This window comes from Phacochoerus africanus, chromosome 3, assembly GCF_016906955.1.
Source record: "Phacochoerus africanus isolate WHEZ1 chromosome 3, ROS_Pafr_v1, whole genome shotgun sequence".
NCBI classification, from domain to species: domain Eukaryota; kingdom Metazoa; phylum Chordata; class Mammalia; order Artiodactyla; family Suidae; genus Phacochoerus; species Phacochoerus africanus.
In genome coordinates, this window is record NC_062546.1 from 49,315,071 (window position 1) to 49,332,003 (window position 16,933).

Sequence of the window (16,933 nt, forward strand, 5' to 3'; positions counted from 1 at the left end):
ACTCTGAGTCTGGAAATTCTCCTTCCAACCCATGCACAGAACCACAATACCCTTCACCAAAATCACATATGTACTGACATTTGCCCCTACATCTTTGAAGTGGTATTTCAGAGCTATCTGAAATGCTGCCTCCCAGGCTGTGGTTCTCATTTTACCCCAAATAAAACTTAACTCTCAACTTTTAAGTTGTGCACATTCTTTAAGTCAACACAGGTTAGACTGAATAAAGACTGAGGCATTCAGAACAGCTTTCCAGTCTTTTTTTCTTTCTTTCTTTCTTTTTTTTCCCATTACGGTTGATTTACAGTGTTCTGCCAATTTTTACTATACAGCAAAGTGACCCAGTCATACATATATATTCTTTTTCTCACATTATCCTCCATCATGTTCCATCATAAGTGACTAGATATAGTTCCCTGTGCTATGCAGCAGGAGAGGAAATTAAGCATTAGTAGAGGGTGGTTTCAATCCATCGACCTCTGTGTTATGGGCCCAACACGCTTCCGCTGGGCCACTAGCTTTCCAATCTTTATGTTAACATTGTCACCCACACCCCATTTGCTACCATTAGGAATACAGCTAACGATTCCAATGCCGTAGGATTATCTAGATCTGACCCCTAAGGGGCTTTGGAACACAAGTACCAGGGCCCCATCAAAGCCAAAGGAACTGAGCTGAGCACAGCAGGCAAGAGGGTGTGTGTGTGTGTGTGTGTGTGTGTGTGTGTGTATGTGTACGAGCACAGCAGGCAAGAGGGTGTGTGTGTGTGTGTGTGTACGAGCACAGCAGGCAAGAGGGTGTGTGTGTGTGTGTGTGTGTGTGTGTACGAGCACAGCAGGCAAGAGGGTGTGTGTGTGTACCAGCACAGCAGGCAAGAGGGTGTGTGTGTGTGTGTACAAACAGAAGCCCCAGCACAGGTTATTTTTAACTTAGCCATCCGGTTGTCAAGGAAACTCACAAAGGGTGCTGCTTCCCCAGGCTAGGGAGGGCAGGACAGAACCCAGGCAGAGCCCCTACAGGCGGGGTGGGGGCAGGGAGCTCCAGCTCTACTCTCTCTAAACCTTGCAGATCCTTTTATGAACAATAGCCCAGGCACTGCCATCTTCTTCCTTGCTAGAAAGAGAGGCCGTGAAGAGAGGTATCCTTGAGGCAAGAAGTGGTAAAAGGAAATAGAGAAGTATTGCAAAGATACTGTGACTGATGTTACTGTTAAGACATCAGGGGGCCTGGGATTAAAAAACTAAGTAAACACCTCGAAGAAACAAGCCTGAAGATTATCATCAGGTGTTACCTGTCTTTAAGCAAGTTAATTCCAGGGTCCTAGGCCTCACCCCAAGCCACCCGATTTGATAAGCATCCTCAGAGCACGTGATAAACATCTACACAGACAACCATTCTCTCACAAGCTGAAAACAGGGCCAAGAAAGCAGAAGGGCAAACCCCTGTGCAAGACCACAGCCTGGGCAGACAAGGATCTGCCCAGCTCCCAGGCATCCCCCTCCTCCATTCTTTTTTTCTTTTCAATCCAAAGGTGGCCAGAGGCTGAGTAGATCACATCCTATCTCTCATATTCTATCTCAATCACCGCCCATCCTCCCACAGTCCCTGCAGCCATTTCCCAAGTGGGTTGTGGTGCTGGTGTAAACAGGAAATGAGAGCATTGCTTTAAAAGGGAAAAAAAAAAGCTCTCTCTGAGGCCTCCTTCCTTCTGGTTCACTTATAGGGAAAGGCAGAAGCACTTAGGCTGATAGATACAAGAAGTGTCTTGGGTACCAAGCTCATTAACAGTAAGGACTGCCCTATTCATCTCTGCTTGTGAGCTCCTTGCCTAGAATATGGTAAAAGCTCAAGGTGTTTTGTTTATTTGTTTGCTTGTTTTGTCTTTTTTTAGGGCTGAACCCGCAGCATAGGGAAGTTCCCAGGCTAGGGGATGAATCGAAGCTGTAGCCAACAGCCTATGCCACAGCCACAGCCACAGCCACATGAGATCTGAGCTGAATCTGCAACCTACACCATAGCTCACGGCAACGCCAGATCCTTAACCCGCTGAGCAAGGCCAGGGATCGTACCCGCATGCTCATGGATACTAGTCGGGTTCATTACTGCTGAGCCACACAGGAGCTCCTGCAGGGTGTTTTTTTTTTTTTTTTAACTCAATTAATTTTATTCACATTCATCAACCTTCATCTGGAAGGCCTAAAATAATGGCTACCATCATTTGTGCAGGAAAGACAACTCCAGAGCTACAGTCACACAATGGCAACTAAGGACTAAAAGGACTACATGTTTGGTCCTTCCCAAAGATTAATATTTGAGGAGGGCCATCCATAAAACCCAGGGTGGTGATGGACTCTATTTCCAGACAGCAAACTAATGTGTTGCCCGGAATAACGAACAAGTAGGCAGACTAAAACCTTTTAAGCCAAAAATGGTTCAGTCTTGCCCTAAAGAATGTATATGTGCACATTTCCACTTATTTCCACTAAGGAATATAAATGTGCATATTTCCACTTATTTCCCTTGAATAATGGGAAATACTCCAACAGAATCGGACCACATCATTCTTTGAGTCAACTGGACTGCATGCTGGAAGGTCCCTTCCAACGCTAACACTTTGAAATGCTCTCTTATACTAAGAAACATCGGCTTTACTCTTCAAGATCATTACCACCTGAAATTGTTACACATTTGGTCTGTTATGGAACATAAACTCCATGTGGAAGGCACATTGTTTATTTATTGCTATATCCCCATGGCCTATAACACTGCCTGGTCCATAGAATGTCGCAATAAATGTTTCTGTACAAAGGGAGGAAAAGAAAGAAAGAAGACAGTATAAGGAATAACTAAGGAGTTCTCCACTTCTGAGTCTGTAGGTTAAAACGGCAGGCATAAACATCACACCACAGAAGTTCCCGTTGTGGCTCAGTGGGTTAAGAACCTGACTAGTATCCATGAGGAGGCAGGGTGGAGCCCTGGTCTCACTCACGGAGCCCGAGTTGCTGCAAGCTGTGGTGTAGGTCACAGATGCAGCTTGGATCCCGTGTTGCTGTGGCTTAGGCTGGCAGCAACAGCTCTAATTCGAGCCCTAGCCTGGGAACTTCCATATACCAAGGGTGTGGCCCTAAAAATAAATAAATAAATAAAAATAACCAGCCACTTTGCAAAAATGTCCCCATCATACCATGTTTACACAGATTTGCAGGTTCTATGTGGAAGGAATGTGAAATTCTTAAGCATGTCATAAGGATGAGCCATCAAACAAGGAAACAAGAGGTAGGAGTAGAACTGAGAAGACATCTCAGGCAGCCGCTGACTGCCTTCCCCTCCATACATTCCTGCAAAGAGGAAATACCTGCCTCCTGCAGCCTGGGCTTCCAGGAGCTGAGCTCTCTGCCAAGCTAGTTTCTGCTCCAAGCTAGTTTCTGCTCCAAGCACAGACAGACAGATGCACCAACCAAAAAAGCAAGTACTCACCATCTTAATAACAAACACAACAGTGGTGGCCACTCAGTCTTCACACTGTCACCTCTATCTAACTCCATCTCAGTTGAAGGTTGAGGGGTTAAAGGCTGATGAACAGACAGAATAAACTCTAACACCTCTGTTACCTGATGTCCAGGAAAATCTTGCTAATCCATAGAGAAATTTCTAAATAATCAAAACTTGTCTGCTTTATCAATTTAAAATTGGCTTTCTTAAAAAAAAATTAAAAAGTAAAAATAAAAATGGCTTTCTTTTAAAGCCATTTGAAAGCAAATCAGAAATTATGCACCTCTGCAACAAGAGGCTTAAATTCTGTTTCCTTTGTTAAAAAACAAAATTCAAAACTAAATACATTTTAAAGATCTTACTAGTTTTATTCAATGATCATGAATCAGATAGCATCCAATCTAGCAGACAGAAATGAGCACCCAGGAGCTGCACAAAATGAAAGAATTTTATAGACAGAAAGGAGTGGAAACAGGAAGTTACACTAGCAAAAAAGTAGATTTGTTATTGCAAAATTACTTTGCTTCAAAGGATAGCAGGGGTCCATCAGGCGGCTTACAAATAGTGCTGATTAGGTGACTCCTGACTGGTTAAGGATTCCATTTCTGTGGTGCAGCAGGTTAGGGATCCAGCCTTGTCTCTGTGGCAGCGCCAGTTAAGGACCCTGCATTGCCTGGGAACTTCCATATGCCACGAATGTGGACCCCCCTCCCCCTAAAAAAAGATTCCATTTCTGGGAGAGCCAAACTGTAATTAAATCTTGGTTTGATGATGTGGAGCTTAAGTGACTCCATTTTGAGCCTACTGTCTTGTTTTTAACACCCTGAATCTCCACTGCTCTTTGGTGTAGCTGCCCTCAATGCATTTCCAGGCTGCCTCTCCCCCAGAGAACTCTATCAGGTGTAGACAACTCAGAAGGTTGAAGGAAGCCTGAGCCAAGAATAGACAGAGCCAGTGAACTGTGCACAGCCCGAGAGGGTCCTCAGGCTCAGTGCCCGCTCAAGGATGTCGGGGCACAGGCTGTAAACATCTGCCCCAGCTGTTCTCAGAGCACTGACTCCAGGAAGACAATAGGACAGCTCAGTACTAAGGCCCTCCGAGTAGGTATTCTGAAGCCTGAGAAAGATGTGAGGCGGGAAGAAATCTACCCAGAGGCTTCCACAGGTAGGGTAGGAAATCCAAGTTACCACAGTGCTTTGATATATGGAGAGTGGGAGCTGTGTTCACACAGCCCAAGCTACTGGTGACATCTGCCTGCTACTGTTGGGGCTCAGGGCAGGCTAACCCAAAATATGCCACAAGGACATTGATTATTTTGAATTAAAGTTACTTAAGAAACCACCAATGTGGAGTTCCCATCGTGGCTCAGCAGTAACAAACCTGACTGGTATCCATGACAATGAGGGTTTGATCCCCAGCCTCATTCAGTGGGTTAAGGATCTGGTACTGCTGTGAGCTCTGGTGTAGGTCACAGACACAGCTCGCGTCTGGTGTTGCTATGGCTGTGGTGTAGGCCAGCAGCTGCAGCTCCAATTCGACCCCTGGCCTGGGAAATTCCACATACCATAGGTGCAGCCCTAAAAAGACAAAACAAAAAAATTAAATAAAAGGTTATTTTTTAAAAGGCAGAAAATAAACCTCTCATGTGAAAGGTGCACTCCTGCATCTGGAGGGAGGACACCCTCAGAGCCAGAGATGGGGAATTCAGGCTGTGAAGCCTGTAAAAAACACCTCATTACTTTTTTAATTTACGACCCCAAGCCCAAACTCTATTGAGATTCTTCACTAATTGGACACCCAAAACCTAAGGTGCTCTGACATATCAACTCTTTCCAAACTGTTTGTCTAAAAAGTATAAGAGCTGCCTATGTTGGCCACTTCTTAGGTCCTCTTTCTATGGGACCTCCATGCTCATGAATTAAAATGTGTTTCTTTTTCTATGAATCTGTCTTCACTATCAGTCCAGCCACAAGAACTCAAGAGGAATAGAGGGGGAAATTTTCCTCCTCCCTCACAATAGTAATTTTTAGTTTAGCCTTCTTATGCATTTGCATTTTTAGTTGATATTCTGCAGCATGTCCAAACTTTGTGCATCAGAACCACTTAGTTCTACTGTCTTTTTCCTTTCATAAATTCTAAATGTTTTTCAACTAGGCACATTATATGTTAATGCGGCATGGTCTTTGAATACTAAAAAGAAACACTGACCTGCCAATGTTTTCTTTTTGTTCCACAACTATAGTCACTAAGCTCAACAAATTCCTCCTGAAACCACAGGCCTGGATCAGACTGCTGGGCCAGTTGCTAATCTCTATAGCTGACTTAGCACCACTCAACCTCCTGACCACTTGATGTCTAGGAACAGCTAAGTCTGACAGCTACCAGGAGTTTATAACCAAGTCACAGAGGAAAGTTGTGCCTTCGGGCTCTGCTTTCTTTATTACCGCTGGGGCAGTCCATTTTGCCAGACAGCCAGGAACCCCCATAATGGATTAACATGACTGTACAGCATCTCATGGGAACTACAGAAATCCAAGACAAGGAGCCCAGCTCCAGAGACTTCATCTGCTGAGGAGAGAGCACCCAACCAGGATTTGGACAATTTCCACAGAAGCCTAGAGAAGGGAGGGAGATGAAGAAATGGAGTGAAAGAGTCAAGAGGGTCCCACAGAGGAGGCTGGGGCTAAGCTGGGCCTCAGGGGACAAGAGTGCTGTGCCCCCAGGCCTCATACCAGTGCAGCCTCCAGGCTGGTTGCAGCCTGCAGGACCCATGCCACCAGAGATGCTCCCAGGAACTCAGGGGCCACTGTCACCAGGTCCTCTCTCACCTCCTCTGAGACTTGTGCAGAGTGAGGCAAAAGCTCCCCCACTGCTCCCCATGGCCCTGTGAGCCCACCCTGAGACACACATGGTCTTCCTGCGTTGGGGACAATTTGGCCACACTGGGGAAGAAAAGTGACCAGGGGTACCAGGAAGTCAGGGAGGCAGAAGACTAAGGCAAAGAGCATGGAACTCAGATTCAGTCCAATAGGGTTCAAAGTCTAATCTGAATTTCAGGCCTTTTTGTTTATCCTGGTGAAGCAGGAGCCAAAGCTTCTGATAATCCAGAAAGCCCACTTCCAGAAATGTATACAAGTAGCCAGCTGGTCACTGCATGGTCAGGCCTTTAATCACAGCCTACTAAGCAGTCCCACTACCTCAAACCCCTACCAGGCTATCACAGTGGCAGGTCTGTGAAAAATGCATAACCATTTCTAAAAATCCTTTAGGAATACCACAGTTTAGCTCTTTCAACTTCTTTAATAATAATAATTTTAAAACACCCTCTAATAATCAGTATAAAAAATGTAAACATGCCAATAGAAAAATCAGCAAAAAGAGAAAGCAATGTGCCCAATACAAATAACCGGTATACTTATTTAACTTCATTAGTCATCAATGACACAAAAAATAAAATGGCCATGACAAACAATTTTTCTCACATCAGACTGAATGAATAGATTAAAAGAACAGTCTCTGTGGACCACAGTTGTCAAAAACCAGTACTCATATGGTACTCAAGGAATGAAAATTACTTCTGAGAGGCAATTTGGAAATATGTACAAAAAGCCTTTAAATGGTTCACATCTTCTCTAAGTCATTCCATATTGAGCCACTACCCTAAGTGAATATCTAGAGAAACACATAATTTATAAGGATGCTTACCACAGCATTAGTTATAGGAAGAAACAAGCTATCCGTCCAGCAACAGAAGATTCTGCCATGATCTATTTAACAAAGACAGGGAGAGATGCCAGGCAGAGCCTTTTTTAATAAAAACCATAAGAAAAAGATCAGCAGGACATGATGAAAATGTTAACAGCAGTTATATGCTGGGTAGTGAAATTGAGGCAATTTACTTTCTTTTTTTTTTTTGTCTTTTTGCCATTTCTTGGGCTGCTCAACGAGGCATATGGAGGTTCCCAGGTTAGGGGTCTAATTGGAGCTGTTGCCACCGGCCTACACCAGAGCCACAGCAACTCGGGATCCGAGCAGCGTCTGTGACCTACACCACAGCTCACGGCAACGCCGGATCCTTAACTCACTGAGCAAGGCCAGGGTTGGAACCTGCAACCTCATGGTTCCTAGTCGGATTTGCTAACCACTGTGCCATGACGGGAATTCCGGTAATTTACATTTTTTATACTATCATCTCGACATTTTCCACAAAATGAGTATTGGTTCCCATAATTTTAAAAGTACAAAATGGATATACCTAAGCCTCTCACTCCTCTGTGCTAAAAAAAAAAAACACCATCACTGGCTTCTCCCAAACTCTCTGGCAGGGCCTTAGGGCCTCCCTATTGCACTCTGAGATCCCTGACACATTCTCCATCCATCCTTCCAGGCACATTCCTGATCCTCCTGCTCAAATGTCACCACCCCTGTACCACGGCCTTTCCTCTGCCCCACCCAGGCAGTGCTAGACACCTCAGAACGATGAGTATGCCCTGGAGTCACACACAGATGAACACACCAGGCAAAGAGTCTTCAAAGCAACTGGAAGAACCAGCCCTAAGATCAGCTTCCACAACCACGTCACCTGTGCTGAACCCATCAAAGCCAACAGAGATTAGTGGAGGACAAAAGCTGGAGTCCTAAGCAAATTTCCCTGAAAAGGAAAGGCCCTGGGGGAAAAAAAAAAAAATCTCAAACCATCCTGGTTTTCTATCCCCTTTTTGATCCCCAGGGCACTAAAATCGTTGTTTCTTCAACTTCAGATGGTGAATCACTGCAGTGTTTTGGATACCTTAAGACTAATGAGAAATAGAAGATGATGTTGGGATGCCAAACCCCATCATCCGCATAGCTGTGCCCTGAGATTAGGAAACAAGAAGTCTAACCACAGCTCCCCAGACTCAAGCAAGACTCTCCAGAATGATAAGATGTCACTGTCTCTGATGAAAAGTCCCCAGGAGAGGCTATAGCTGTGGAGGAAATGGCTCTTTTGTCAGTTCTCAAAACAGCTGCTCCCAGAGGCACCTTTTCAACAGACTACTATGTGCAAATTGAAAAGTCTCTGCACAGAGAATTCTGTGGAACAGTCAGGAGACAGAAATGGCAACTGTTCAAGAGAAAACTGGGTATTTGGCTGACACTCCTGTAAAAGAACAAAGCTTACGCGGCCATTGCTTCCCTCTCCCAAAACCATATAGGAGGGGACAGACATCAGCCCAAACACAGCGCAGACAGGACAGTGGTGGGAGATTTCATTCAAAGTAGCCAAAAACCAGCAATGAAGGAGGTCCCTGGGCTTCTACAAACACCCTCACACTTAATGTGAGAGGCACCACAAACCTGCAATAGAAGGGAATAGAGAAGGTTTATATCCTGGGAGTTTAACCCATGGCAAAAAATGACCAGAGGCAATGAGAAGGCGATCCAGCCAGTCTCCACAGGTAACATGACGACACTATTTCTCAACTTTATCTGTTAGTTACTTTTCCCCCAAGGACCTCTTATTTGAAGAATGCATTTACTAATTACTGATTTGTTTCTCAAAGATAACTGCCTCATTGCACATCCTCTTTAGGCCCTTTGAGCAGGACACTTGGGTTTCCATGCCAGACCTGCCAGAAGCCATGCCACCCCCAGCAAGTTACTGGTCCAGCATCTAAGAAACACACATTTCTGCTACAATAGCAGGAAGGGGGCGCATGAACAATAACTCTTCTCCAAAGTCGTCTTGTTAAAGCTGCACCATTTCTGGCTATTACCACACAATTCTGTAAGAATTTGAGGTCATCACTGCGCCATTCTACTGAGAGATCAAAAGATATAAATTAGATGATGAGGGATGGGGGAACTGGGCCTGGTTGTTCCTCTCTCGTTAGAAAAGTGGTACTGGATATGCCTCCTGGGAAGTACTAAGATGCAGGGACTTTTCTACATATTATTCCTTTGTTCGCCAAACATTTGTGTACCACACACCATACAAAGATGCTGAAGGCCTGTGCCTCAAGGTTCTCTCACTGCCTGCACTGGCCCCTCAGCCCCTTCTTCCTCATCCCAAACCTGCAAAACAGCCTCCCTTTCCTTGCTGCCTCACTGTTAATCAATCAGCTGCCTGCCATCACTGCAGGAGACTCTTGGCCACCACTGGTCTCCTCTACTCTCTGCCCTCATTTTCCCCCACCTTTTCTTTCTCACTGCCTTCCAGATCTCCTGCCAATTTTCAATAGGCATCTTCAGGCCTCTGGAAATGCTTGGAGATCACTGGTTGCACCAACATCTATTCTTTTTTTTTGAACTATTATAATAGGAATCCTAGTGCTTAGCCAAGAACATGGTCATTTCCCAACTTAAGATGCAACCGGGCAAGGACATGTGACAGAGTCTGATCAAAGAGCTGTAAGCAGAAACAGTGCATTTTCTAGGAAATGTCCTTACAGGAAAGGAGCAGGCCTCTTCTTCTCCTGCCCTTCTTCCTGCTTTCTGAAATAGGCTATGACAGCTAGAATTCCAGCAACCATCTTGTATTAGAGGTAAAAGTCACAGACTCAGGATGGTGGAACAGCAAGAGAAGGAACCTGAGTCCTTGGCACTATGAAGCTGCTGGAATGCTGACCTCTAGCCTTCTCTTATGTGAGGGTAATGTATCTCCATCTTATTTAACCGTTTTTGGTTTTGGGTCACCTGAAGTTAAACAGGGCAAGGGATAAGTCTTGGCACAGAAGCCTGAGATTTTGCAATAATGTTCAAGGAAATAATATATAGAGATTAAAAATAGCATAAGAAAGAGCTTAGCAAGTCCATAAGTTAACAAATATATGTATAAAGGTTTACTGTTCCAAAAAAACCCTTAGGTCCCATCACTTTCTGAGACACCGTCTTTCATAAAATGATGTTTGAGTCATTGTGGGGAAATATAGGGGCAGAGGATAAACCATGTTTACTTCCTACTCTACTTGACATCTCCATGGTACTTGACACAGACCTTTTTTTTCTTGCCAAAAACTTGTTCTCTCAGACCTCAGTAGCATATGACACTCTCCTTGACTGGCCTCCTTCCCTGCCTCCTCTCCTCCATTAACCGGCTCCGACCCATCGCAGGCACCTCTTGCTTACCAAGAGCAGAAGCCCAGAATTCACAGTTTTCATCAACCAAGAGGAACCACTTGTATCCCTTGCCACACACAGAAAACAACAACAACAGTGTTGCAACTACCTGCTTCTAATGCTGTAAGATCAGCTTGGTCCCTCCAAACTTCCTGTTCAGGAGGATGGACTGAGCCATTGACTTTTGACCTCAATATCCCACTGAAATGAATGTCAATGAGTATGGTAAGGAATAAAACCATGGCTTTGGACAGAAATACTAGAGGACAGAGATCATCAGTGCATGGGTTTTCAACAAAATTTCTAGATGACAAAAGAGACTGAAGAGCTAAGACAGATGGAATAAAATAGGAAGGAAAAAAATGCAGTCAAGAGTATATTTAGGGGAGTTCCCGTTGTGGTGCAGTGGTTAATGAATCCGACTAGGAACCATGAGGTTGCGGGTTCCAACCCTGGCCTTGCTCAGTGGGTTAAGGATCTGGCGAAGATGCAGCTCGGATCCTGCATTGCTGTGACTCTGGCATAGGCCAGCGGCTACAGCTCCAATTGGACCCCTAGCCTGGGAACCTCCATATGCTGTGGGTTCAGCCTTAGAAAAGACAAAAGAAAAAAAAGAAAAAAAGAATATTTAGATGAAAAGGGAGTTCTGTGGTGGCCTAATGGATAAAGATTTGGCATTGTCCCTTCTATGGCTCAGGTTCGAAGCCTGTCCTGGGACCTGCTGCATGCTATGGGTATGGCCCCAAATAAAAATACATAAAGAAATAAATGGAGGAGGAGGGGTTGGAAGAGGAAGGGAGAGGAGGAAAGGGAAGAGGAGGGGGAAGAGAAGGAGAAGAAGAAGAAAGGCTCCAGGCAAAACAGGAGTCCTCTGCCCTATGCGACCATGGAGGAGCTCTGGACTGAGGTCTGACATGAGGGGGTGGATAAGCCATGGGGGGGTTCTGCTCCCCACCACTCAATTTTAAGTGAGGCCTATCAGGCAGCATTTAATGAAATCCAAGCACAGAGGTCAGGCCAATTTCCACTCAGGAGATGTGAGCCAAGACTCCTGTGACTCCCCACAGTCTCTCCTCGTCTGAATAGGGAAGCTTCTTATACTCATCTTCATCCTGACCCTCTTCTACAACTATACTTGAAGGGGCAAGGGAGGACAAAAAGATAATAACCCTCTCATGCATCGTTGCCAGACCCAATGAGAAGACTACTGGACATCAAAAGGCCATGTGAACGATGAGCCACACACAACGCCTGGTGACTGGACAGAGCTCTGTGCTGCCTGCCATGGGAGGAAGTGATGAGCTCTGCAAGCCAGAAGAGGAGACTGGATCAAGCAAGAAAACCCTGCAAACCCTCCCCAGCTCATGTTTTCCTGGAAATACATAGATGGATTAATACACATGCTTCACAGAATGCACATGATCCTCCTCATGATATTTTCAGTCAATGTTTATAGAGGGGGGAAACGTGTATTTAGTCCCAAAGATCCATTCAGAATTTTTTTTTTTTTTAGGGCCACACCCACAGCATATGGAAGTTCCCAGGGGAGGGGTTGGATTGGAGCTGCAGCTGTGGGCCTACACCACAGCCACAGCAACCTGAGATCCAATGCTGCATCTGCGACCTACACCACAGTTCACAGCAACACAGGATCCTTAACCAACTGAGCGAGGCCAGGGATCGATCAAACCCGCATCGTCATGGATCCTAGTAGGAAGGGAATTTCTTTTTTTTATTATTATTATTTTTGGTTGTACTCACGGCCTGTGGAAGTTCCCAGGCCAAGGATCAAAGCTAAGCTTCAGCAGCAGCTACTGTGACAACGCTGGATCCTGAACCCACTGCTGCACAAGAGAACTCCCCATTCAGCATTTTTAACAGAACAATGCACTGGGGAAATTTTTGAGTTACATTTCAAACAACACTGGGAGAACATCAGAATCACTACACATTTTGAATAGCACATTGGGTTCCAAAAGAGATGTGTGGTGTCCAAAGGTACTGATATTTTGAGAGTCATACTGGCAGCACACGCCTTGTCAGGATAAAAAGCTTTCCTTTTAAAAAATGGCCTAACAGAGATCATATAGCATCACATGAAGAACAATTTAATGCAGCAGCCAAGAAAAAAACAAAGCTTCATCCCGCAGTTTTTCATCCCAAAGCACGGCCCACCATGGTCCATAGGAAGGTGAAAGCTTGCCAGTTCAGGAAGACCTACAGCAGGACCAAAACAAAGATAACCTGATTGCCCAGTCTGATGACCCACCTGATGTGAACCTCATCAAGTGAGTGACCTATAACGTATCCTCCAAACTAAGACTCTTAAGGGCAAAAGAGTGTGTCACCCCAGTCATCACCCAATTCATCCACACCCATCAACAATGACTGTTTCAGCCATTCCCTTCCCTGGTGAGTAATTTATTCATTAAAGAGCAGTTCTTAAAATTTTTTATCTTAGAACCTCTTCACATTTTTTAAAAATTTTTGTTATTTCCCCAATACAATTTTCTTTTTCTACTATACAGCATGGTGACCCAGTTACACATATATGTACACATTCTTTTTTCTCACATTATCAGCTTCCATCATAAGTGACTAGACATAGTTCCCAGTGCTACACAGCAGCATCTCATTGCTAATCCATTCCAAAGGCAATAGTCTGCATCTATCGACCCCAAGCTCCCAGTCCATCCCAATCCCTCCCCCTCCCCCTTGGCAACCACAAATCTATTCTCCAAGTCCATGATTTTTTTTTCTGCAGAAAGGTTCATTTGTGCCACATATAAGATTCCAGATATAAGTGACATCATATGGTATTTGTCTTTCTCTTTCTGACTGACTTCACTCAGTATGAGAGTCTCTAGTTCCATCCATGTTGCTGCACACATTCTTAATTATTCTTAATAGTTGTTTAGGTAGGTCCTATCTACCAACATTTGCCATTATTAGAAATTAAAACTGAGATTTATAAAATATAAGAATACACAAATATGGAGGATCCTCAAAAAATTAAACACAGACATACCTATGACCCAGCAATTCCACTTCAGAATATATTGCCTGAGAATTGAAAGCAGAAACTCCAACAGGTATTCGTAAACCCATGTTTTTTGGGGTATTTTGGCTGCACCCACAGCATGTGGAAGTTCCCAAGCTAGGGACTGACCCAAGCTTCCGCAGTGACAACACCAGAACCTTAACCCACTGTGCCATTAGATAAGTCCTGTACACCCATGTTTATAGCAGCATAATTCAGAGTTTGGGTTGTTTGCAGTGTGGGGCTACAACAAAGGACACTGCTTTTAATATTCTAGACCTTGTCTTTTAGTGACCCTATGTACAGATTTCACCTAGGAGTGGAACAACAAGGTTGTAAGGTCTCTGGAGTTCCTGTCATGGCACAGCGGAAACAAATCCGACTAGGAACCATGAGGTTGCGGGTTCCAACCCTGGCCTTGCTCAGTGGATTAAAGATCCAGCGTTGCTATAAGCTGTGGTGTAGGTCGCAGACGAGGCTCGGATCCCGAGTTGCTGTGGCTCTGGTGTAGGCTGGCAGCTACAGCTCCGATTAGACCCCTAGCCCAGGAACCTCCACATTCCACGGAAGCAGCCCTAGAAAAGGCAGAAAGACAAAAAAAGAAAAAAAAATACACAATATCTGGTTGTCTGTGATGGTAGTAGCATTTATGGTTACTGTCTCATTGTTTTTCTTTTCTTTCTTTCTCTTTTTTTTTTTTTTAAGCCGTGGTCACAGCATGTGGAAGTTCCCAGGCCAAGGATCAAACCTGCACCACAGCTGTAACCACAGCCACAGTAGTGACATCAGAGCCTTAACCCACTGAGCCACAAGGGAATTCTGGTTATTGCCTCATTCTAATTAATCCAAAAAGGTGTGAAAATATTAATACTCTAGCATCCCTTTTCCAATTATTCTATTAAAAGAAACTTCTAATCAACTACTCGGTAAAGTTTATAGAGGAAAGGCATAATAATGCCTCAGAACAACTCCATTCTAAGCCCATTGTTCAAATGAGAAAACTCAAGCAAATTAATGGTAGAGCCATGTTATAAACTAATCGGTCCAACTCCAGACTCTGTGCTTATAACCACTGGGCCAAAACGTCTCTCTTAATATCAAGAAAGATGTTGGGAGTTCCCATTGTGGCACAGTGGAAACGAATCTGACTAGTATCCATGAGGATATGGGTTCAATCCCTGGCCTCATTCAGTGGGTTGGAGATCCAGAGTTGCTGTAAGCTGTGATGTAAGTCACAGATGAGGCTCGGATCCCAAGTTGCCGTGGCTGTGGTGGAGGCCGGCAGTGGCAGCTCCAATTCGACCCCTAGCCTGGGAACTTCCATATGCTGCAGGTGTGGCCAAAAAAAGAAAAAAAAAAAAAAAGACCAAGAAACAGTATTCCTTTCTGGGGAGAGACCCCAAGGTCAAATACTTTCATGCACTTGTGGTGACTACAAATTTATTGCAGGAATAAAATATATTATCTGTATCAAAAGCTTAAACAATGTACATCCCCTTTTGAGGTGGCAGTTCTAAACATAGATCTAAGGATATGCATGTGCAGAAAGATTTCATTTTCCCATTTTTTAAAACAGTGGTGTTTCCTACAACTTGCTTTCAACAGCAAAAAACTTAAAAACAATTTAAATGCCTGACTGGTTCAATAAGTTAATGAAATGAAACAACATACAATCATTAAAAATGATAATGGGTTAAAATGTTTAAAGATCTGAACAATGTTTAAGGCATATTCTTACGTTAAAAAAATGCAAAGTTCCTGCTGTGGCACAACAGGATTGGTCTCTGGAAAGCTGGGATGAAGGTTCGATCCCCGACCTGGCACAGTGGGTTAAAGATCCTGTGTTACCATAGCTGTGGTGTAAGCTGCAACTGTGGCCTGGATCTAATCCCTGGCCCAGAAACTCCATGTGCCACAGGACAGCCAAAAAAAGGGTTTTAGGGAGTTCCCATTGTGGCTCAGCGGGTTATGAACCCAACTAGTATCCATGAACCCAACTAGTATCCATGAGGATTCAGGTTTGATCCCTGACCTCACTCAGTGGGTTAAGGATCCGGCATTGCCACAAGCTGATGTATAAGTTACAGGTTCAGCTCAGATCCCACATCACTGTGGCTGTGGTGTAGGCCAGCAGCTGCAGCTCCAATCCCAGCCCTAACCCGGAAACTTCCATATGCCACAGATGTGGCATTTTAAAAAACAAAAAAAGGGAGTGGGGGCAGTTAACAGTACACATAGTACAGAAATATGCAGTGTGTATAAAAAGAAAAGTTAACAGTGTGGTTATCTGAGTGACAGAATTATGGTGGTAACCTCTTTGGTGCTTTTATAATGAATATCTTTTTTTTTTTTTCTATTTCTTCCATAATAAAAAAAAAAAGTTTGAAATACTGGTTTGCAAAGAATCTTTATGAACCTTAACAATGTGGGAAAATGCTTCTGACAGCATAAAAAGGTAAGCTATCACCTAGGAGTTTTATGGTGTCATGTCTTATATTAAAGTTTTTGCCATTTTGGGTTTATTTTTGTGTGGAGTGTTCTAACTTCACTGACTTACATGGAGCTGTCCAGCTTTCCCAGCACCACTTGCTGAAGATGAAGAGACTGTCTTTTCTCTATTGTACATTCTTGTTTTTTGTTGAAGATTAACTGACTGTAGGGGTGTGGGGTTTTTTCTGGGTTCTTTATTCTGTTCCATTGATCCATATGTCTGTTTTTGTGCCAGTACCACTCTGGGTTTTTTTGTTTGTTTATGGCACCACCCAAGACACATGGAAGTTCCTGGGCCAGGGATTGAATCTGAGCTGCAGCTGCAAACTATGCCATAGGTGCAGCAACACTGGATCTTTTAACCTATTGTACTTGGCTAGGGAGCAAACCTCTGCTTCTGCAGCAACCCAAGCCACTGTAGTTAGTTAGGTTCTTAACCAACTGTGCCATGGCAGGAACTCAGTACCATGCTCTTTTGATTATAGTAACATTGTAGTACTATCTGATGTCTGGAAGGGTTATACCTCCAGCTTCCTTCTTTTTGCCCAGGTTTCCTTTGGCAGTTCTGGTCTTGTGTGGTTCCATATAAATTTTAGGATTATTTATTCTAGTTCTGTGGAAAATGTCATGGGTAATTTAATAGAGAACATAGGCAAAACATTCTCTGACACAAATTGTAGCAATACATTCTTAGGTCAGTCTCCCCAGGCAACCGAAATAAAAGTAAAAATAAACAAATGGGACCTAATCAAACTTATAAGCTTTTTCATAGCAAAGCAAACCATAAGCAAAATGAAAAGATTACCTATGAAT

At 43.9% G+C, this 16,933-nt stretch overlaps 1 protein-coding gene across 2 annotated transcripts in view; it reads right to left on the reverse strand.

Moving 5' to 3' along the window:
- The window catches only part of CDS2 (CDP-diacylglycerol synthase 2), a 65,959-nt gene that overhangs the window by 36,764 nt on the left and 12,262 nt on the right, over positions 1 to 16,933 (reverse strand). The window contains exon 1 of one of the 2 annotated variants that reach the window (XM_047771713.1): positions 3,478 to 3,592. The exons of the other annotated variant lie outside the window; for it this stretch is intronic. Coding sequence (XP_047627669.1) covers positions 3,478 to 3,480 — 3 coding nt within the window. The 5' untranslated portion in view covers positions 3,481 to 3,592. Of the gene's footprint in view, positions 1 to 3,477; positions 3,593 to 16,933 lie in introns of those variants that run through there. 2 annotated transcript variants of the gene reach the window in all.